This window comes from Salmo trutta, chromosome 17 (assembly GCF_901001165.1).
Source record: "Salmo trutta chromosome 17, fSalTru1.1, whole genome shotgun sequence".
NCBI classification, from domain to species: Eukaryota; Metazoa; Chordata; class Actinopteri; order Salmoniformes; family Salmonidae; genus Salmo; species Salmo trutta.
The window spans coordinates 13,811,536-13,833,731 of record NC_042973.1 but is presented as its reverse complement, the minus strand read 5'-3'; the positions used below and the strand labels follow the sequence as shown (position 1 = coordinate 13,833,731).

At 41.6% G+C, this 22,196-nt stretch overlaps 2 protein-coding genes across 5 annotated transcripts; one reads left to right on the top strand and one right to left on the bottom strand.

Moving 5' to 3' along the window:
* Nucleotides 1-982: 982 nt before the first annotated feature.
* Nucleotides 983-12,580, bottom strand: LOC115151643 (receptor expression-enhancing protein 6). Of its 4 annotated transcripts, none has more exons than XM_029695751.1 (7): nucleotides 12,451-12,580; nucleotides 9,893-9,986; nucleotides 9,207-9,345; nucleotides 8,653-8,821; nucleotides 3,699-3,778; nucleotides 2,329-2,372; nucleotides 983-1,867 (listed from the first exon to the last, which is right to left on the bottom strand). In XM_029695751.1, the coding sequence occupies exons 1-6, from the start codon at nucleotides 12,503-12,505 to the stop codon at nucleotides 2,331-2,333; spliced, it is 579 nt and encodes a 192-aa protein (XP_029551611.1). In that variant the 5' UTR covers nucleotides 12,506-12,580; the 3' UTR covers nucleotides 983-1,867; nucleotides 2,329-2,330. The 4 variants fall into 4 exon arrangements, with proteins under 4 accessions (XP_029551611.1, XP_029551608.1, XP_029551609.1 ...); XM_029695748.1 differs by having other exon boundaries at nucleotides 12,197-12,518; XM_029695749.1 differs by lacking the exon at nucleotides 2,329-2,372 and having other exon boundaries at nucleotides 12,197-12,518.
* A 991-nt stretch (nucleotides 12,581-13,571) lies between these two features.
* On the top strand, nucleotides 13,572-18,427 carry zgc:113223 (tetraspanin). Its single transcript, XM_029695747.1, has 8 exons — nucleotides 13,572-13,739; nucleotides 14,069-14,126; nucleotides 14,293-14,417; nucleotides 14,640-14,714; nucleotides 14,887-14,982; nucleotides 15,251-15,379; nucleotides 15,888-16,049; nucleotides 18,020-18,427. The coding sequence occupies exons 1-8, from the start codon at nucleotides 13,671-13,673 to the stop codon at nucleotides 18,173-18,175; spliced, it is 870 nt and encodes a 289-aa protein (XP_029551607.1). The 5' UTR covers nucleotides 13,572-13,670; the 3' UTR covers nucleotides 18,176-18,427.
* Nucleotides 18,428-22,196: the final 3,769 nt, after the last annotated feature.

Below are 22,196 nucleotides of genomic sequence, written 5' to 3'. Positions count from 1 at the left end.
AAGGGGGAAATCCAGTTTAGTTCAATAGGTTTCCTAAAACACAGGCCACCAAATCGAGTAGACAATTTGCTGAAAGCTCAAAATTAGATGCTCTCCCTCATAACATTACATGTAAAATAAAGTGAAGGGTGTCTACTTGAATTCACTTAGTAATAATGTCGTCTATTTGACTGATGTACAGTAGCTAGGTGCATACCTTGGTTGGCATCCTCCAAGACGCTGAAGACTGGATCATTTGGAAAGGCTCTGATGTCCGCAAGAATGTGATCCACAGTGGGCGGATCTGGTCGACTATGAAGCACCACTCGCTTCTTATTTTAGCACCAATGCTGATATTCATTCTGCAAAACCAAAATACGGACTATCTGGAATAATGGCACCGTGGAGAAGTATGTCTTAGATAGCCAGCTAATTTATATGTCCAATTAGCTATTATAGCTAAGAGTCCTATCTTGCTACTGGTATCTGTCTACACATGTCACATTTCCAAAGTAAGACAGTCATGGTTTTACGGGGTCTCCTAAACTTGCCACTTCTCTGTTGGTAGCTAGCTGAAGACTTTCTACAGTGCAATTTCACCAAGCTGTCTTACAAACGTTTAGAACTGTGCATACAACATAACTTAAACAAAATTAATATGCAAAAAAAACATTATTGTGCGCGAGCGTGGACCTGAAATTGAGACGTAATTTGTGTGAGACACACACATCATTACGCACGTATTTGTTATATTCTTTGTTAACCTCACTATGTTTTTAATCTTATGGTTTTTTATATATATATATCTGTTGAATAATACATCAAATTGTATGTTTTTGTTGCCAGCATGAAATTTAGAAGCCGTTTTTCATTGCTGTTGAGACAACGATGATGACGACCAATAGAGGGCACTCTCCTCTAAAATGCTTTGTCTCCGTTGCTCCATGCCAAAGAATCTGTGATCATCTTGACAAGCAACATGTACAGTAAAAAACACACTGAATAAGAGGACACTTTTATTAATACACAATTGGTACAACTTTATGTGCTTTTGAGAGTACAACATATGTACATTTATAATAAAAATAATAATAATAATGGAATGTTATTGAAATATCTTATTGCATTTCTAACTCACAACTACAATAAGTAGCACTTACTCCGTTTCTCATTCCATTTAAATTTTTGGTTAAATACATAGTAGCAGTATTTACCATTGGGAAATGATCTCACTGCATTAAAATCTAACTTACAGTAGAGGTATGCGGCAATTTCATTTTAATACAGCCTAGATCTGACTATAATACAATTTTACAAGACAAAAAGAGAACAAAACATGTTCAATTAAAAAAAAGAAACAAAAGACAACGATGAATAAATATTTCATTCAGCACAATGAAGTATGTGAAAACAAAAACAAAGAAGTCTAAGACTAGAACACTCTGGGCTATTGTTGAAGCATTGAGCCCACACACTCCCTTATCGGAAGACAAGGACATTGATTGTAAAGCAAAGACATATCAGACAATTTCAGTTACTCTAATCAGGTGATGAGAAGGTCAAAATATCAGACATTGCATAGCATTCAACTGACCAGACACACGGCCACGCGGCTGTGAAGTGATTTTCAGCTGCAATGGTTTTGGTCGATATGAAGCGGCAGTATTTTAACTTGGCTATGTTTTTTTCCTGTCCCGTTATCTGTCTGTGTAATGGTATCCCATCTCTGTCAGATTTCTTTCATCGTTTTCCCACCATAGGACATCAAGTATAAGTGGTTCAGCAGTTTGCAAGTCAACATGGAAACCAAAGTCCTTCCGGTGAATCTGGCATGGTTTGGTTTGCTGTTTTCAGTACCATCACTGGGACGATGCCTCTACCTGTGAATCTGTAAATATAATGAAAGACACTTGCTCATAGTTCACTCAAAGTTGCTCATTGTTCTCTCAAAGTTGCTCATAGTTCACTCAAAGTTGCTCATTGTTCACTCAAAGTTGCTCATAGTTCACAAAATCTAATTTTGAAAAATACTTTCAAATCCCAAAGGAAGTCTTATGTCGAAAGTACCCCATGTCTATATCTCTATTATTCATTTGCGATTGAGGCATAGCTGGGTCTACGCAATGATGTCATGGGACATAAACTCACATCGACATAAGACAACTTTGGAAGTCTGAAAACATCTGACAAACTTTTGGATTTGAACGATGCTTTTAAGAAGTTAGGTATTTTGCTTAATGCATTTAGTAATCTATCTATGCCACCAGATCCAGCCACTGCCCTTGTGGTTGACCAGGTGAATACAGCGAGTAATCCTGTGTACACACAGTATCACTGCGTGTCACTTACCATTAGTCTACTTTGGGTTCAGTGTAGGTCAACTCATGAATCATCTTATGAACAGACATGGAATAGGACCAGACAAGATAATGAGGAGGAATTACTTTCAAAAGAGCTTCACAACCATGTTACAGTATGAAAGGGAAACAAAGCAGTGGGAAGCATACGTTTAGCATCCTGGAAATATAGGCTAATTGGCCGATAGTCGACCACCTCTTTTCACAGCTCAGGTAATGGCTGACCCTGAGGAGGGAAGCCTGGGAGAAGCTTTAGTCCCGGCATGTGTTCTTCTCACAAGCGGGATTTGCTGATTTATATCCTTGTATTCTTTCTTCAGAAAACAGCCTTCAAATCCAGACCTCACCATGTGGTTGCTGTGATAAAGTCTTTGACGAACCATATTTGAAAGCTGAGGCTGCACTTGTGTTGAGGCTGCACTTGTTACTACATTTCCTTCAACAAGGCACTCACAAACTGAATGTACAATAGACCCACATTCAAGGCTTGCAGAAAGAGAAAAATAACTTTGCTACTCATGGCAGCGTTATCAGTACCGATTGTCCACAGAGAGGGATTGGTTTGTTAGCACCCCCATTAACTTCAGCATGACTCTACAGAGGAATCGCTCAGGACACACCAACAACATTTACCAGCCGAAGGGGAGAAAATAGTGGTCCACCATGTGACTGAGAGGCTTGACACTTGCACCATACAATGACAAGCACTTTCAATAGTGTTTTGACTTTCAATCCCACGGAGTGTTTTCATCTTCTGTTTTTTACAAATAATAGCAAAAAAATGAGATATACAATTGTTGATTTTCTATGGCTATGTTCATTAAGGGACTGACAAGCGGCTAGAATGAAGGAGTGGTTTGCATAAGGTTACAACAAAATGACAAAAATCATGAAAAGGGGGCTTGCCAAGAAAAACTTCCTAAAGGACTAAGGGCCTATTCTCATTGAAGAGACTTGGAGTGGAGATATCGGGACGATTTTTCAATTTACATAATATGTACATAAGTTTATCAATTCATATTAGCAATGGGAGTGTCATGAGCCGAGAAAGGGAACCCTTGTTCAAGATGAGATCAGTCATCTGTATGCTCATTCTGAACAATGGAGTAAAGTGAGCTAATAATAAATTAATCTCTTGTTGAGTGCTCCAACTCCTTTCTGCCACAAATTTTTCCTTTTGGAAGTTTTTCTTGGTAAGCCATTTTCATGATCTAAGGCAAACAACTCGCAGGCACAGCTAACGTGCAAGTTAACTAATAATGGGACTATGTTAGCTGAGCTGGAGGGTTGTTAGGGAGTAACTAGGGACCAAGGAAATAAAGTAATAAGGAGTTTTAAAAATAAACAGTTTGTTTTACATACAGGTGAATCTGATGTGCTGGGTAAGCCTTTGGTCTCTGATGCTTGTTGTATAGTCTTGTTTTTTACCAGTGTTTGAAGGACTGAGGCCAGACAGGAAAGAGAGAAAGAGACATGCAAACAAAGAGACATGAAGGTTCCTTCAGAAACAAGCAATCTATGCACATGATATTGCAAAAGTAATTGGAAAAATTGTATACAAATAATTAAGGCTGAAACACACACACACACATGCACACGCATGCACACGCATGCACACACAACATAATAGCTCTGTTTTTACTGAAAATTAAACGGATCTCAATATTTAGGCTAATTAGATTGTTCCGTATACTTTGCATTACTCTTACAGCAAGTATGCATTCTTTCAACAGGTTACCTCTTTCAACAGGTTACCTCTAGATCTATTTATATCAGCTGACCTGGTTCCTGCCATCCTTTCATCTACCTGTCGTAAGCTGTCTATGACCTCAGCCGACAATGTTAATACCTGCTAGACCATTTGGCAGTTTATGAAATCCACCACTGGTGTGACCTCATTCAGTAGTCTACAGCACATTGATTCTATCCTCATTGTTTACACGCAGGTCTCTAATAGGATTTATACTGTGAAATACCAAGTCATTTAGGGACTGCATAGAGAAAATAGCTATGTAGCTGAATCTGGTGCAATATGTTGGGTATCCTTTTAAATGCACCGCTAACCGATACAATACGTTTTCATTAGCATTGCTACATTCTCCAAACATGCATAATTGAAACAATGGAGGCTCCTCAGAGGAGGAAGGGTGAGGACCATCCTCCTCAGTGAATTTCAGAAGAAAAGAAAAATAGTGAAACATTCAAAAAGTTATCCTTTTTAGATAAAACTATACTAAATATATTCACGTCACCAAATAATTTATTAAAACACACTGTTTTGCCATGAAGGTCTACAGAAGCCTTAGCAGCACTCTGTAGGGTAGCACCACGGTGTAGCCGGAGGACAGCTAGCTTCTGTCCTCCTCTGGGAACATTGACTTCAATACAAAAACCTAGGAGGTTCATGGTTTTCACACACTTCCATAGACTTACACAGTAAAAAACTTCCGGAGGACTTCCTTCAACCTATCAGAGCTCTTGCAGCATGAACTGGCATATTTTCCAACCAATCAATGCATCAGAGAATTAATATAGCACTGAAAGCATAAACTACATCTAACTAGCACTGCAGTGCATAAAATATGGTGTGTAGTTGCCTCAAAGAGATAGAAAGACAACAGTTGAACAGTTTTGAACAAATTAATGTAATCCTAAATTAAGGAGAGGCAGCAGAGAGAGAGCGCTAGCTACAGTATATTTGGTTTTATGTTTTTTCACTTTCACTTAGCTAGCAAATGCAGCTAGCTAGTTTAGTCTATTCAAACACCTGGCTCAAACAGAGAGGGATGCTATGTTAGCTAGCTGGCTATGGCTATCCAACACTGGAACTCTTCCAAGTCAAGCTAAGCGTTTGGTTTTATTCATTTATTGTCTTTGGGGCCCGCCGGTGTAACTGCTAAACTGTTTTCTGACTGTACACTGTATTGCATGATTGTAGCGGGTTTACTAACGCGTTAGTTCTAGTAGTTCTAGTTGACAATGAAGTGACAACTATGTAGGGGTTAGAGTTTTTTTCGCCTGGTCATGGACAGCTGATGTGTTGTGCACTGAAGTCCACAAGCAAAGGGAAAATGTGAGAGGAGGAGAGCACGTAGACAGTTGGAGAAGGAATTGTATATTCAACGAGCAAAGTGATCATGCTGTTTTTATGTGGCTGCTATGAAAGTTAACTTTTTGCGTGTGATCAAGGGTGTATTCATTCCGGAGATTCTGTTGAAAAACGTTTCTTAAGCGGGACGAAACGGAACGAAATGGGGATAAACATACCTGAATTTGTCCAATAGAAACTCTCATTTGCAACTGTTGGACTAATGATTATACCCTAGTTCAGCTAGATGCAGGAAGAGTGTGCAAGGCGGTATTGAATGTGTCACTGTCTGACATCTTGATTACTCAATATTCTCTCGACCTGTGCACCTACTTTGTAAACTTTAATTCCTAGACTAGGTTGTAGCACCCTCATGATGGGTACGGGGAACATTTGGGTATCATGTAGTAGCCTAAACCTATTGATGTTTCATTGAACTGGGTGGATAGAATATAAATGACAGTCATCCAACATGCTGTAATAGAAATTAGGCCATGCTCATTAAAAAAGAGAATCATCCTCCCTCGTCTTAAACCGGCCGCCACTGAATTTGAAAATGTATTTTTGGTGGGGGTAGGAACTCAATGTACAGTGCCTTCGGAAGGTATTCAGACCCCTTGACTTTTTCCACATTTTGTTACGTTACAACCTTATTCTATAAAATGGATTACATTATTTTTAATTCCTCAGCAATCTACACACAATACCCCATAATGACAAAGTGAAAATATGCTTTTAGAAGTTTTTGCGAATTTATAATAAATGAAAAACAGAAATACGTTATTTTCACAAGTATTCAGACCCTTTGCTATGAGACTCGAAATTGAGGTCAGGTGCATCCTGTTTCCATTGATCATCCTTGAGATGTTTCTACAACTTGATTGGAGTCCCCCTGTGGTAAATTCAATTGATTGGACATGATTTGGAAAGGCATACACCTGTCTATATAAGGCCCTACAGTTGACAGTGCATGTCAGAGCAAAAACCAAGCCATGAGGTCGAAGGAATTGTCCGTAGAGACAGGATTGTGTCGCGTAACAGATCTGAGGAAGGGTACCAAAACATTGCTACAGCATTGAAGGTCCCCAAGGACACAGTCAAATCAAATCACATTTCATTTAATTTGTCACATGCGCTGAATACAACAGGTGTAGTAGACCTTACAGTGAAATGCTTACTTACAAGCCCTTAACCAACAATGCAGTTTTAAGAAAAAAAAGTTTTGAGTAAAAAATAAAAATAATTGAAGATCAGCAGTAAAATAACAGTAGCGAGACTATATACAGGGGCTACTGGTACAGAGTCAATGTGCGGGGGCACCGGTTAGTCGAGGTAATTGAGGTAATATGTACATGTAGGTGGAGTTAAAGTGACTGCATAGATAATAACCAGCGAGCAGCATCAGCGTAATGGGGGGGCAATGCAAATAGTCTGGGTTGCCATTTGATTACCTGTTCAGGAGTCTTATGGCTTGGGGGTAGAAGCTGTTAAGAAGCCTTTTCGACCTAGACTTGGCGCTCCGGTACCGCTTGCTGTGCGGTAGCAGCGAGAACAGTCTATGACTTTGGTGGCTGGAGTCTTTGACAATTTTTAGGACCTTCCTCTGACACCGCCTGGTACAGAGGTCCTGGATGGCAGGACGCTTGGCCCCGGTGATGTACTGGGCTGTACGCACTACACTCTGTTGTGACTTGCGGTCAGAGGCCAAGCAGTTGCCATACCAGGCCGTGATGCAACCAGTCAGGATGCTCTTGATGGTGTAGCTGTAGAACTTTTTGAGGATCTGAGGACCTATGCCAAATCTTTTCTGTCGCCTGAGGGGGAATAGGCTTTGTCGTGCCCTCTTCACGACTGTCTTGGTGTGTTTGGACCATGATAGTTTGTTGGTGATGTGGACACCAAAGAACTTGAAGCTCTCAACCTGCTCTACTACAGCCCAGTCGATGAGAATGGGGGTGTGCTCTGTCCTCCTTTTCCTGTAGTCCACAATCATCTCTTTTGTCTTGATCATGTTGAGGGAGAGGTTGTTATCCTGGCACCACACTGCCAGGTCTTTGACCTCCTCCCTATAGGCTGTCTCATCGTTGTCGGTGATCAGGCCTACCACTGTTGTGTCATCGGCAAACTTAATGATGGTGTTGGAGCCATGCCTGGCCATGCAGTCATGAGTGAACAGGGACTACAGGAGGGGGCTGAGCACGCACCGCTGAAGGGCCCCCGTGTTGAGGATCAGCGTGGCAGATGTGAGTGCTACGGGTCAGTAGTGATTTAGGCAGGCTACCTTAGTGTTCTTGGGCTCAGGGACTATGGTGGTCTGCTTGAAACATGTTGGTATTACAGACTCAGTCAGGGACAGGTTGAATATGTCAGTAAAGACACTTGCCAGTTGGTCAGCGCATGCTCGGAGTACACGTCCTGGTAATCCGTCTGGCCCTGCGGCCTTGTGAATGTTGACCTGTTTAAAGGTTTTACTCACATCGGCTACGGAGAGCGTGATAACACAGTCGTCCCGAACAGCTGATGGTCTCATGCATGCTTCAGTGTTGCTTGTCTCGAAGCGAGCATAGAAGTAATTTAGCTCGTCTGGTAGGCTCGTGTCACTTGGCAGCTCGCGCTGTGCTTCCCTTCGTAGTCTGCAATAGTTTGCAACCCTGCCGCATCCGACGGGTGTTGGACCCGGTGTAGTACGATTCAATGGCCTCCATCATTCTTAAATGGAAGAAGTTTGGAACCACCAAGACTCTTCCTAGAGCTGGCCGCCCAGCCAAACTGAGCAATCGAGAGAGAAGGGCCTTGGTCAGCGAGGTGACCAAGAACCCGATAGTCACTCTGACAGAGCTCCAGAGTTTATCTGTGGAGATGGGAGAACCTTCCAGAAGGACAACCATCTCTGCAGAACTCCACCAATCAGGCCTTTATGGCCAGACGGAAGCCACTCCTCAGTAAAAGGCACATGACAGCCCGCTTGGAGTTTGCCAAAAGGCACCTAAAGACTCTCAGAAGAATGGGAGACACTCCCCAAATACAGGTGTGCCAAGCTTGTAGCGTCATACCCAAGAAGACTCAAAGCTGTAATCACTGCATAAGGTGCTTCAACAAAGTACTAAATTAGTTTGACACCCTTGCCCTAGGGAAGTTGAAAATAAGCTAATACTTCAACAGAGTGAACTATCACTTTGAGATTTACATTAAATGCAATGGGGCTCGGAGCTTGCAGTTTCTCTGTACCTTCTCTGGTGACGGACTCGGCTGCGTTCATGGCTTTCCCGCTGAGGTCATTGACCATGCTGTCCACAGTGGCCTCGTGCTTGAGGAAGAAGGGTCGCACCACCCGGTTGTACAGGATCTGAGAGCCGTTCCATGTAACGGGGGCCATGCACCACAACAAGAACAAGCACTGGGAAAGAGGGAGGGAAAAAACAGGAACAGTGTGACACGTTGAAGGGCAGCACATACTAAAGGAACGACATAAGCAAAGCATGACTCCTCCATGAGCATAATAAACCATAAATACATGTGTTTGACGACAGGTATTTCACAGCATAGCCAGAATTTATTGACAGGAATGTATGAATTGTATGTATAGCTAGCTTATAATGGCTTGTTATTTGTTTATTAATGTGTTATATACCATATTCCGTAGCCTATAGTGATTTTGAATTAGAGTGTAATTCTAAGGTCAGAGGTTGGTCACAATGAGTGAGTTGAATCAGTTTTTGCTTAGAACATACAGCACACAGATAGTGTCTTTCTGTGTGATACACATCTAATGCTCTCCTTACCTTGAAAGCATAGTAGAAAGGAAACCAATAAAGGAAGATGTCGGAGAAGAATTCCCCCACACTGAAGATTCCGTAGACCACCCAATAGGTCAGCCATTTTGTGTCATCATCTTTGTTTTTACCCTCGAGGGCTTTGATTCTACATAGAAGAGTGGAAAAAGTAACCAGCATTACATAAGCCTACTTGAGGCAAGGTACTACATAACATAAAATGGCAATACATACACGGTCTGGCTAATAAATAATACTATCAGGCCCTTATACTGTCCTGGGCCCAGATTCACAAAACCTTCTTAAGAAGAAATGTCTTCTTAACTGGTATGTTTTCCTTAACTATAGACTTAAGTACAAAGTTAAGTAAAGTTGTTATTCCTCCAAAAGGTTATTGGAAATTTTCTTACGTCATTTCTCATGTTTCCCCTTAAGCTAAAAGTTAAGAAGAAATTAGATTCTTGAAAATACATTTATTGGAAATGTTCTTAATTCCAAGATTGCTAAACCCTTGTCTTAAACTCAGGGCATTGAGAGAAAAAGCTCATGAAAGCAATTGAACATGTTCCTTTATAATCATTCTAGGTAGTTCCTGTAGTGTACATTAGAAGTAGATATACAGTACATAAAGATATACAGTTTTAAGTTAATGCTAAATGCATGTAACTTTAAACCTAGTTTGCTACTGTACTTACGAGTAATATGCAGGATACACAAAACCAATCATGTTACAGAGGAGGGAGGCGCCATAGCCGTATACCAAATACAGTCCTGTCAGAGACACTGCACCTGTCGATAACAGAAAAGACACACCAAGAGGTCAAACTTTATACTGCACAAATATCTTAATCAAGCATTGCACTGCTACTTCATGAGAATATAAGTAGTCTTACAGAAATTATGAAAAGAGTCTCAAACGCTGTTATTGACTTATGGTAAATGATTTACAGAACTGTAGAATGCCATGCAAAATGCATAACTATGGAAGAGCAAGAGAGAGAGAGAGAGAGACCAAGCCATGAGGTTGAAGGAATTGTCTGTAAAGCTTTGAGACAGGATTGTGTCGAGGCACAGATCTGGGGAAGGGTACCAAAACCATTTCTGCAGCATTGAAGGTCCCCAAAAACAAAAGTGTCCTCCATCATTCTTAAATGGAAGAAGTTTGGAACCACCATGACACCTCCTAGTGTTGTTCGTTTGGCCAAACTGAGCAATCGGGGTAGAAGGGCCTTGGTCAGGGAGGTGACCAAGAACCCAATGGTCACTCTGACAGAGCTCCATAGTTCCTCTGTGGAGATAGGAGAACCTTCCAGAAGGATAACCATCTCTGCAGCACTCCACCAATCAGGCCTTTATGGTAGAGTGGCCAGACAGAAGCCACTCCTCAGTAAAAGGCTCATGAAAGCACGCTTGGAGTTTGCCAAAAGGCACCTAAAGGACTCTCAGACCATGAGAAACAAGATCCTCTGGTCTGATGAAACCAAGACTGAACTCTTTGGCCTGAATCCCAAGCGTCATGTCTGGAGGAAACCAGGCACCGCTCATCACATGGCCCATACTATCCCTACAGTGAAGCATGGTGGTGGCAGCATCACGCTGTGGAGATGTTTTTTAGTGGGGGATAGGGAGACTAGTCAGGATCGAGGGAAAGATGAACAAAGCAAAGTACAGAGAGATCCTTGATGAAAACCTGCTCCAGAGTGCTCATGACCTCAGACTGGGGTGAAGGTTCACCTCCCAACGGGACAATGACCCTAAGCACACAGCCAAGACAAAGCAAGAGTGGCTTCGGGACAAGTCTATGAATGTCCTTGAGTGGCCCAGCCAGAGTCCGGGCTTGAACCTGATTGAAGATCTCTGGAGTGACCTGAAAATACTTTAGTTTTTTTATTTTTAATACATTTGTTAAAATTTCTAAAAACCAAACGTAACATATCATACTCAATGGATTGATGTACAGAATAATAGGAAATGCTCTGAGTATGGTGGCGCTGTCCAGGGCTAATACCAGTATCGGTGGAGGCTGGTGGGAGGAGCTATAGGAGAACGGGCTCAATGGCTGGAATGGTATTAATGGAACGGAATCAAACACATCAAAGATGTGAAAACCACATCATACTCCGTTCCATGACTTCCATTCCAGCCATTACAATGACCCCATCCTCCTATAGCTCCTTCTCTCCTCCAGACTCCAGTGATCAGTACCACCCACTGGCATGAATACAGCTGTCCCATGCCTTGCCTAAGTCCTCTGGGGGCTGACAATGACGCAATAGACATAACAACAAAGACATTTTTTATTTAACTAGGCAAGTCAGTTAAGAATAAATTCTTATTTACAATGACGGGCTACCCTGGCCAAACCCTAACCCAGACGAGGCTGGGCCAATTGTGCAAAGCTCTATGGGACTCCCAATCACGGCCGGTTATGATACAGCCTGGAATTGAACCAGGGTCTGTAGTGACGCCTCTAGCACTGAGATGCAGTGCCTTAGAACGCTGCACCACTCGGGAGCCCATAAATGACATGGCATGGTATTGGCACTGTGGTTGGATTTCTGACAGTGAAAATCTCTGAATGAAGTTGCGGTGTCTTTGTTTACATAGTAATAGCAGTAGCATTTTATATTATAATAATGCACCATTAAAATATTGCTATACCTAAACATAAAAACATATTATTAAGTAGTTCGATTTATTTCAAGTTACATTGATAGAGTTTCCCCTGATGAGAGTGTGTAAATTGGTCAATACCAAACTGTGTGCGACAGCCTAATTTACGTATAGGTCTACCATTTGGCTGGCTGTAGTTCGTGTTCACAGCCAGGATTAACCGACACGTGTTGTGCATTCAACGAACATGGGTTTACAATACATTATAGCCTTCACAGGTTGCCATCATAGACATAATTAGACATATTTCGATTTAGGTATCCAGCTATCATCTTTTCATGCACATAACATTTGTCATCATAATAGGCTACACAGAAATGACATACCTACGGCAAAACATTTTTTCTTGATCCCCGTTTTCTCTTCCAGTTTCCCAAGGAAATCTGTCACTATGTTTTTCTCATTTAGAAATGTATCTGCGCGATCTCGAAGTTTGTCAAGTAGTTCTGAGATTCCCATGATGAAGGATTACACGTTTCGGAGTTTCTTAAGGGTAAATTATAATAATAAACATGTAAATAATATCATTTAAAAAAATCCCTGTGGAGATCTGAGTCCCGTGCAGTTCAAATCCGCTGACCTGACATGTTTCGGCTCCTCAATCCGCTTTGCTGGAGAGTCCCTGGGTGCGTCATTTTGCTGTGGAGAGGGAATCGTCAAGGATCACGTCTGGCTAGAAGGAACCCAGAAGGAATAGGCTGCAGGTTATAATTATCTGAAGTTGTACAGTGCCAATTCCAACAGGTGTATCCACTACGCTGTATTCATTTCAGCAGATCAACAACCTGTAATTATATGGGTATGTGCCTATAATTTGTCTCTATTTCCAACGGGAATAATATTTGTTGCTGTGTGGAATGTATTATGTTACCCAGCAGGTGTCAGTGTATGCATTCATTGTGAGCCCTCCGCTGACTGGCCCGCCAGGACTGGAATGAAGTTGCCCTGGCCTAGACAATGACCTCAGGTCAGTTTTGCGTTTTTACACTAATGTTGAAGTTTAGCCCTTTGGAAAGGTAAGCTGATCCTGCATATGTGCCATGGGGCAACTTCAACTTTAAAGCTAGAATCCTTAGTTCAGGGGAGTCAAACTCAATCCACTGAGGGCTCAGTGTCTGCGGTTTTTGGTTTTTCCTTTCAATTAAGACCGAGACAACCAGGTGAGGGGAGTTCAAGGCTGGAGCGAAAACCCACAGACACTGGCCCTCCATGGCATGAGTTGACACCTGTTCCTTAGTTGATACATGCATTTTTGTATTATAAATGAATGCATTGATTCTTGAAGTGTATTATAAATGCCTAATGAGCTTAGTTCAACTGTTATACTCCATCAGAACCCTACATATAAGCTTGTTATACTCCAATGTTGGTAAACAAAATACATTTAAACAAAACACCTTATAGCCTTAAAACATGGTTAAAACTATACTTTTGATATCATGGATGGTGAGTCCTGCATACATAGGTCTCTCTTTGAATTTGAGAGTGGTTACAGCTTTTTACCAAAACACAGGCGTTGTGACCACTTTCTTATTGTTTCAATTAAAAGATTCCAGTTTTAAGTGAACTTGGCAATTATAAATAATGAGGAATGTATTTGGGGTCGATATCAGGTAGACAAAGTTCTCTCTCAGGTGTAAAGAATGCGTCTTGTAGTGTTGCAACCAGTCCCTAGACAAGCTGAGACACATCTTGAGAGTATAAACAGGAGAGGGGAAAGGGGAAGACAACTCTTTGCTGTAGTCTGGCGATTTCAAACTACCACACCCGACTTCTCAACTCACATAATACACAAGGAGAATGGTGAAAGGAATTAAAAAATACATAACCATTAAATACACTTTATTCGTCTGCTGTTACATTTTTTGGGTAAGTTGACAAAAACTATATCATTAGCAGAGACATGCCTTGTGTAGCCCGTATATATTTTCCTTTTAATATTGTCAAAGGATGCTCTGCTAATCTATTTTCTCATCAGAAAAATAAGACTGCCGATAGAAGTGGATGTTAACAGTCACAATATCACAAAAAGCCTGCTGTGTTTACTTTAAAGTTCAGTGATTGATTGTTCCTTGTAGTTAATGACAACCTGCCTACACAGAATATTCAAAGTGAAAGGCTACTATGAAATACAAATGACAAGTTTGTAAATCCGACTGCATGCTATATTACAATTAGTTCAACATTCCTTTCTCCAGGTAGCAAGTGCTGTTCTTATAGCAGTAGGAATCTATGCCAAAGTTTCCAAAGAGAAAGGTCAGTCTAAATGTCATAAACACACATTTTCAATGGCAAGTGCTTGTCTAGACTCAACTGACACATATAGCCTATTTAGTGCGATACATGCCACTGATGAGACTGTGTGTGTGTGTGTGTGTGTGTGTGTGTGTGTGTGTGTGTGTGTGTGTGTGTGTTTCCACAGATGTTGTGGACACTTTGATGACTGACCCAGCTCTCTTGCTGATCGTCATTGGCTCCCTAATGTTTATGATCACCTTCTTTGGGTGCTTCGGTGCATTGCGCAATGGAACCTGCCTACTGAAGACAGTGAGTCGCTCCTTGATTGAGACAATAGTTTACAATATCACTGTGATGAGCTAGCCACACATAACATATTGATTTAAGTACATTGGAAAGCCATAGATAGATGGTGGTGAATAGTAGACATGTAATTATCTAAACATTGTTTATCATTATAATGATTACAGAGAGAAATTAATGCAACTGTCCTGGCCTACTACAAGGTTGAAATGTCCCTTCTGTTGCCAGTTTTCAGGGATATTGGTGGTAATCCTTCTCCTACAGATTACAGCTGCAGTGCTTGGATTCCTGTTCACTGACAAGGTAATGTGAGAACCCAGGAAGTCAGTTTTATGCTGAGAATTCCATCCCCTTTATAGCCAAGCAGGATGCAAATCTCAGCATGCCAACATTTAGAATACAAGTTTACATCATAATCAAATGATGTTGTATTAGATACTATTGACTTATGAGATGCTTTCTGATGTTCTTTCAGGTTTTGGAGAGGACGGAGAAGTTAATGAGAAAGGCAATTGTTAGCTATCGGGAGGATTTGGACTTGGAAAATGTTATTGACTTTGTTCAGAAAAAGGTGAATTACAGTGATAATCACAGTCAACGTGGTTCCGATGGTCCAGTTGGATGAAGCATGGTGCCGGTCCTAAAATAGAATTACTAGAATTGAGGGTCTTATTTCTTTATAGATCACATATACTGAGTATTTGTGTATTGGTGTCTTTGGATAAAATAATCTGATAAATGAAAATAATGTTCATATATTATCTATTTAAGTACAGCACTGTTCACTTTGCTGTACAGGGGTTTATTGATACTAATGCACTTGTCGGTTCTGATTGCAGTTCCAGTGCTGTGGTGTTCACACCTATGAGGACTGGTCCGATAACGTCTACTTCCAGTGCTCTGCGGAAAACCCCAGTCTGGAAGCCTGTGGGGTGCCTTTCTCCTGCTGCCTACGACTGCACAATGAGGTCAGACAAACAAATAACCTCAAAACAACACATTCATAATTCATAATATATTTCCTCTACTCAGTTTTATTAAAGCACTACAGTATATAAATGACCTCTGGGAACAACCTTTGCTATGATTATGAAATGAGAAGAAGTAGACCACAACACTATGCACTGCATACCGACAGAACAATGGACAGCAGGCTGCTGACTGGACTGAAATACTTCCTGTGTTGGCAGAATCCATGCAAGAGCAATGAAACACAACCTGCTATCCTAGAATAGAATGACGCAACTGCAGTGAAGCAACTCAATCTAAACCACAGGAAAACATTTTTAAATCAAGTTTATTCACTATAGTCAACCAGTTTGCCTGGTGTCAGAAGATTCAGGTGTTTTAGAGCAGTGCCGCAACAAAAGCCTGTACACCCAGTAGCTCTCCAGGAGGAGCGTTGGCCATTCCTGGACTTCAGTGTCTGTCCCAAAACTCATGCTTACTAATGTTATATCCACTGTATTCCTCCAGACAGTTTTCAACACCATGTGTGGCTATGAGGTCCAGAGTATGGAGCCGAGTTCAGCAGGGAGGAGTGTGTACACCAACGGCTGCCTGGATAAGGTTGTGTGGTGGGGGAAGCAGAACCTCTTCCTAGTGGGGGGGATTACTGTGGCTCTGCTCTGCCTAGAGGTAAGACATGGCTCAGTACAAACCCCTTTCCAATGTAGTGCAGTTCAGCAGTTACAATTGAAGTACATTTGTTACTTGCTCTGGAAATCTACCTGGCAATAAAAATCTATTTCAAATCATTAGGAATCAAATGTATGAAGAACCAGTAAGAAGATGGCATGAACAAATATACAATGTATATACACTAGCGTTCAAAAGTTTGGGGTCACTTCGACATTTTCTTGTTTTTGAAAGAAAAGCAAATTTTTTTGTCCATAAAAATAACATCAAATTAATCAGAAATACAGTGTAGACATTGTAGCTGGAAACGGCTGTTTTTTTATGGAATATCTACATAGGCGTACAGAGGCCCATTATCAGCAACCATCATTCCTGTGTTTCAATGGCACGTTGTGTTAGCTAATCCAAGTTTAGCATTTTAAAAGGCTAATTGATCATTGGAATACCCTTTTGCAATTATGTTCGCACAGCTGAAAACTGTTCTGATTAAAGAAGCAATAAAACTGGCCTTCTTTAGACTAGTTGAGTATCTGGAGCATCAGCATTTATGGGTTCAATTACAGGCTCAAAATGGCCAGAAACAAAGAACTTCCTTCTGAAACTCATCAGTCTATTCAATGCAAGAAATTGCCAAGAAACTTAAGATCTTGTACAGTGCTGAGTACTACTCCCTTCACAGAACAGCGCAAACTGGCTCTTACCAGAATAGAAAGAGGAGTGGGAGGCCCCGGTGCACAACTGAGCAAGAGCACAAGTACATTAGAGTGTCTAGTTTGAGAAACAGACGCCTCACAAGTCCTCCCCCCACTAGAATGCCAGCATCCTGGAGTCGCCTCTTCACTGTTGACATTGAGACTGGTGTTTTGCAGGTACTATTTAATGAAGCTGCCAGTTGAGGACTTGTGAGGTGTCTGTAACAGCTTACAGACGGTAGGCAATTAAGGCAACAACGTCACCTATGGGCACAAACCCACCGTCGCTGGACCAGACAGGACTGGCAAAAAGTGCTCTTCACTGACAACTCGCGGTTTTGTCTCACCAGGGGTGATGGTCGGATTCGCGTTTATCATCGAAGGAATGAGCGTTACACCGAGGCCTGTACTTTGGAGCAGGATCGATTTGGAGGTGGAGGGTCCGTCATGGTCTGGGACAGTGTGTCACAGCATCATCGAACTGAGCTTGTTGTCATTGCAGGCAATCTCAACGCTGTGCGTTACAGGGAAGACATCATCCTCCCTCACGTGGTACCCTTCCTGCAGGCTCCTCCTGACATGACCCTCCAGCATGACAATGCCACCAGCCATACTGCTCGTTCTGTGTGTGATTTCCTGCAAGACAGGAATGTCAGTGTTCTGCCATGGCCAGCGAAGAGTGTCTGGGACCTGTTGGATGGGAGGATGAGGGCTCGGGCCATTCCCGATACTGACTTTTTATTTTGACCCCCCCCCCCTTTTTTCAGGGACACATTATTCCATTTCTGTTAGTCACATGTCTGTGGAACTTGTTCAGTTTATGTCTCAGTTGTTGAATCTTGTTATGTTCATACAAATATTTACACATGTTAAGTTTGCTGAAAATAAACACAGTTGACAGTGAGAGGACATTTCTTTTTTTGCTGTGTTTATATTTGTAGAGAATTCTCAGCCGCAAAGAGGCCACAAAACCACAATCAGATTACCAGTCCAATAACATGTTTAATCACATTTGAAGATGTACTGTGTCAGTTTAGTTGAAAACAAGCCGAAACACAAAGCTACACAAGTCACAGAGACAGAAACAAAAAGACAGTGATTTCTAAATTAACAGAAAGACAGTGATTTCTAAATCAACACAAAGACTGTGATTTCTAAATCAACACAAAGACAGTGCTTCAAAAGGGACTTGAGAAAATATGAGTGATTGTAGGCATGTTTGTTGTGGCCATTCTTTTTTCATCATGTACCAACTTTTTGTTTTTGTTTTTCTTGCAGCTGTGTATGATTACTTTGGCATCTTGCCAGGTGTCTCGCATAAAGACGGTTCAACAGAGGACAAAACAAGATGGTGGAAAACACCCTTCCTTGACTAGAGAAAGACTAGACAGCAATGTTTGGTACCCTGCTTCCTGGGACTTCAATAAGGAATGAAAGGGCCCTCCTCTTGGTCCATTAGAGTTGTACATGAGCAACAGCTTTGAACAGAAGTAGTCTGTACGCACTGTGAATCTATGTACTTTCATGTCAAAAGGTTGTTCAAGAAAGCACTGTGTGGTCCACTGTGCACAGATGTGGCCTTGATTTTTGTATGTTATTAAAACTGTGATTCTGATCGTCGCTGGGTTTTCATTGCAAGCCGGAAAGCAAAGGCATTAACTATTAAATACATGATTTCCAACCACAGGAAATGTCTCAGATTATTTGATCAATATAAGAAACTTTATTTTGAAACGGATGTTCTATCTTAATTTGAACAGTTTCTCACATCAGGAAAATAATCCTGTAGCAACAGGAAATGTGAATGAAAATGACAAACTTTAGAAGCCGTTTTAAACCTTGAATACACTAGAATTTGCATAATAGTGAAGACATCAAAACTATGAAATAACACATATGGAATCATGTAGTAACCAACAAAGTGTTAAACAAATCAAAATATATTTTAGATTCTTCAATGTAGCCACCCTTTGCTTTGATGACAGCTTTGCACACTCTTGGCATTCTCTCAACCAGCTTCAATGAGGAATGCTTTTCCAACAGTCTTGAAGGAGTTCCCAATTATGCTGAGCACTTGTTGGATGCTTTTCCTTCCCTCTGTGATCCAACTCATCCCAAACCATCTCAATTGGGTTGTGGTTGGGTGATTGTGTAGGCCAGGTCATCTGATGCAGCACTCCATCACTCTCCTTGGTCAAATAGCCCTTACACAGCTTGGAGGTGTGTTGGGTCATTGTCCTGTTGATAAACAAATGATAGTCCCACTGTCAAAAGAATGTTCTATCCTAATGATAATAACTAACAATCAATACGCCTTGACTAATTCCCAAGGTTTGTAAGACAATGGGTTAATAATTAGGCAAGGACTCAGCTTTCTGCAAAAGGTTTGTACGGTTTATTCAGAGAATGTTCTCCAGTTCATACACAAAACATCTATTATATACCAGGCTCCTCATTTACGCACACACATTACACACTAACACTAAGGAGAGTTAATTGTTCTTCCCCAGAACTCTCAACACCGTAAATTCTTACCCAGCTGACAGTTTCAGTACTCTGAGATTAGGGAAACCTGGAGGGTTCAAGCTAGGTCAGGTCAACCACAGTTTAACAGTTCTTTATGTTTACTTAAACACACAGACCTCCATTCCTCTCCTATCCTATTCAATCTCATGAGACTTATGCTTAAAACCCTTTAGTTACTAATTAATAATGGATTATTGATTCATTTACCTTTATTAGATAATTCTCTTATCACCCACTAAGCGCAAATCAGATGGGATGGCATATCGCTGCAGAATAAGTGTGCCTAAAATTCTAAATAAATCAGATAGTGTCACCAGCAAAGCACCATCACACCTGCTCCTCCATCCTTCACGGTGGAAACCATTCACCTACTCTGTCCCTACAATCTCAAATTTGGATTCATCAGACAAAAGGACAGATTTCTACCGGTCTAATGTCCATTGCTCGTGTTTCTTGGCCCAACCAAGTCTCTTCTTCTTATTGGTGCCCTTTAGTAGTGAAGCATTTATTTGGGCTGCAAACTGAGGCTGGTAACTCTAATGAACTTATCCTCAGCCGCAGAGGTAATTCTGGGTCTTCCTTTCCTGTGGCGGACCTCATGAGAGCCAGTTTCATCATAGCGCTTGATGGCTTTTGCGACTGCACTTGAAGAACCTTTCAAAGATCTTGAAATGTTCCGTATTGACTGACCTTCATGTCTTAATGTAATGATGAACTGTCATTTCCAAATAATAGAAAAATAATAACACAAGGAATAAATGCACTTCGACATGTTTCAGTAATCTGTACCTGATAGAGAAAGGCCTCCTTGGATGCTATAAGTACTCTGCCATGTTTTGCTGTGAAAGGGTAGTTGTAAGGGTCAAACTATGAGGAGAGTTTTCCAAACGGGTCTGCACTGTCTTGGCCTCGGCGGATGGGTGGGAAGATGTGCTGCGTCTGAGAGGGAGACGACCATTCTGTTCAATACTCCAAGAATTATGGAGATTCCGTTATCTTTGACTTAGAAGAGTATGTCTGCTGTGTTAAGATGCCATACCTTCACCTGCAGGTAAAGCAGAAGTGTTAAAGACATTTACATTTTTTTTACATTTTAGTAGATGCTCTTATCCAGAGCGACTTACAGTAGTGAATGCATACATTTCATACATTTCCCCCCCCCGTACTGGTCCCCCGTGGGAATCGAATCCACAACCCTGGCGTTGCAAACACCATGCTCTACCAACTGAGCCACACAGGACCCCAACTACCCTTTAAAGGGCTGATGATAATAATTTGGGGAGTCCCTACTGTACGTATCAAAAAAAGCTAGAAACAGAATGATTTAAAAGGTGCATTTGAAGGAAAATTCATAATTAAAAAAATATATTTGATATAAGACAATTAACCCCTTCACATCCATGTCATACATGGGCTCCAGAGTGGGTAAAGACGAGGGCCCACTCAGACACGTGGATGTGTGAGGTGGAAGACGAGGGGTTACTAGACACCGCCTCCAGGGTACAGTACAGCTGCCTGCCACTCAACAGGCTCCACCTCCTCAGAGTCCCGTCAGCAGCCAATGAGAGACAGTGATCACCACTGTCAATCACTCTCATTGATAGCACTTTAGCTGTAGAGCACAAACAAGTAGACACACACAGACAGACACACAGAGAGAGAGAGACACACACACAAATAAAAAGCAGAATTTGGATATGCCTCACAGCGATTCTGGCAAGGAGATTATTACACAATCAAATACCTTTCCTAAGAAATGAATGCATGCACACACACAGAGAGAAAGAATGAGCAGGAATAAGCAGAATTTGAATATGACTGACAGCGATTCTGGCAAGGAGATTATTACACAATCAAATACCTTTGCCTAGAAATGCATGCACACACACACACACACACAGAGAAAGAATGAGCAAGAATAAGCAGAATTTGAATATGCCTGACAGCGTACCCATACTAAATCCTAACCTTAACGATTGGAGAGGTGAAATACAGACTGAACTTAGATCATCCTATACTCCTGGGCTCATTTGCATTAAGTAAGCGAATCCTACAGTACTGTGTACCAACCTTTCTGGAAACCAACGAGCGTTGTCTTTAGCGCTCCTCCTGGAGACTGGAGGAAGGTGCACTTGGGGATGAGGATGGGGTCGGGACAGCACAAGAGCCAGTCGTGACAGTGGTTGCAGAGTCATCCTATCAGTGAAGGGTACATCTCAGCGAAAGAGTGGAGCCTGGCCAAGACCTCCATGTAGAAAAGGGAGGGGTCTTTGGAAAGGAAACATAGTATTAGAATGGAGTGAGATGGTTGGTGAGACAGTGTGAAGAGCAGGCTCTCCTGATATCATCCATCCAGCCCATCCATCCATCTACCCAGCTCATCCATCCTAAGTATAATGTCAATGTTTCTGATTCCAAGCCATAGAGGAATGTATTAGGGACTCATATCCATCAATAACCAAATAATCTATCCTACAGCATGGCTTGTAAATATGCAAAATAGTGATCTACTTTGTCAGAAACAGGACAGATTTAAACCCAACAGAACATTCAAACATGTGACACTTGACTAAGATGCCAGCCCCTGACCAAATAGAGACGGCCCCATCTCTCCATCTAGGAAGTCCAGGGTGGGCTTGAGGAGAATGAAAGTGTCTCGGATCAGTTGAGTTTCGGGACAGTCCATGAGTTCGGTGCAGAGGGTCAGGTCCACAATGACATTGGCCACCCCACAGGTCAGAGACTTACGGTACAGCCACTCACTACTGCCTGTGGGGCAAAAGAGTCTCAGCTTAAAGGTAGACTTTGTAATGACTTCATCATACACAGTAAGGGCATCAACAATTCAAACTGACATTCTTGACATTAGCCACTCCTTTAGCGAAACACAGGGGCTGAGGGGGCACCTTGAGAAGACAGGTGTATATTA

What these genes read in the sequence shown, in the direction of transcription:
- zgc:113223 (XM_029695747.1), top strand. Translation starts at nt 13,671, where the DNA reads ATGGTGAAAGGAATTAAAAAATACATAACCATTAAATACACTTTATTC. An exon ending in TCTGCTGTTACATTTTTTGG is followed by an intron (nt 13,740 to 14,068) that starts GTAAGTTGACAA and finishes TCCTTTCTCCAG; the next exon opens with GTAGCAAGTGCTGTTCTTAT. An exon ending in TTGACTTTGTTCAGAAAAAG is followed by an intron (nt 14,983 to 15,250) that starts GTGAATTACAGT and finishes TTCTGATTGCAG; the next exon opens with TTCCAGTGCTGTGGTGTTCA.
- LOC115151643 (XM_029695748.1), bottom strand. Translation starts at nt 12,329, where the DNA reads ATGGGAATCTCAGAACTACTTGACAAACTTCGAGATCGCGCAGATACA. An exon ending in CTTTCTACTATGCTTTCAAG is followed by an intron (nt 8,822 to 9,206) that starts GTAAGGAGAGCA and finishes CCTCTTTCCCAG; the next exon opens with TGCTTGTTCTTGTTGTGGTG. An exon ending in CCAGCACATCAGATTCACCT is followed by an intron (nt 2,373 to 3,698) that starts GTATGTAAAACA and finishes TCTGTTCATAAG; the next exon opens with ATGATTCATGAGTTGACCTA.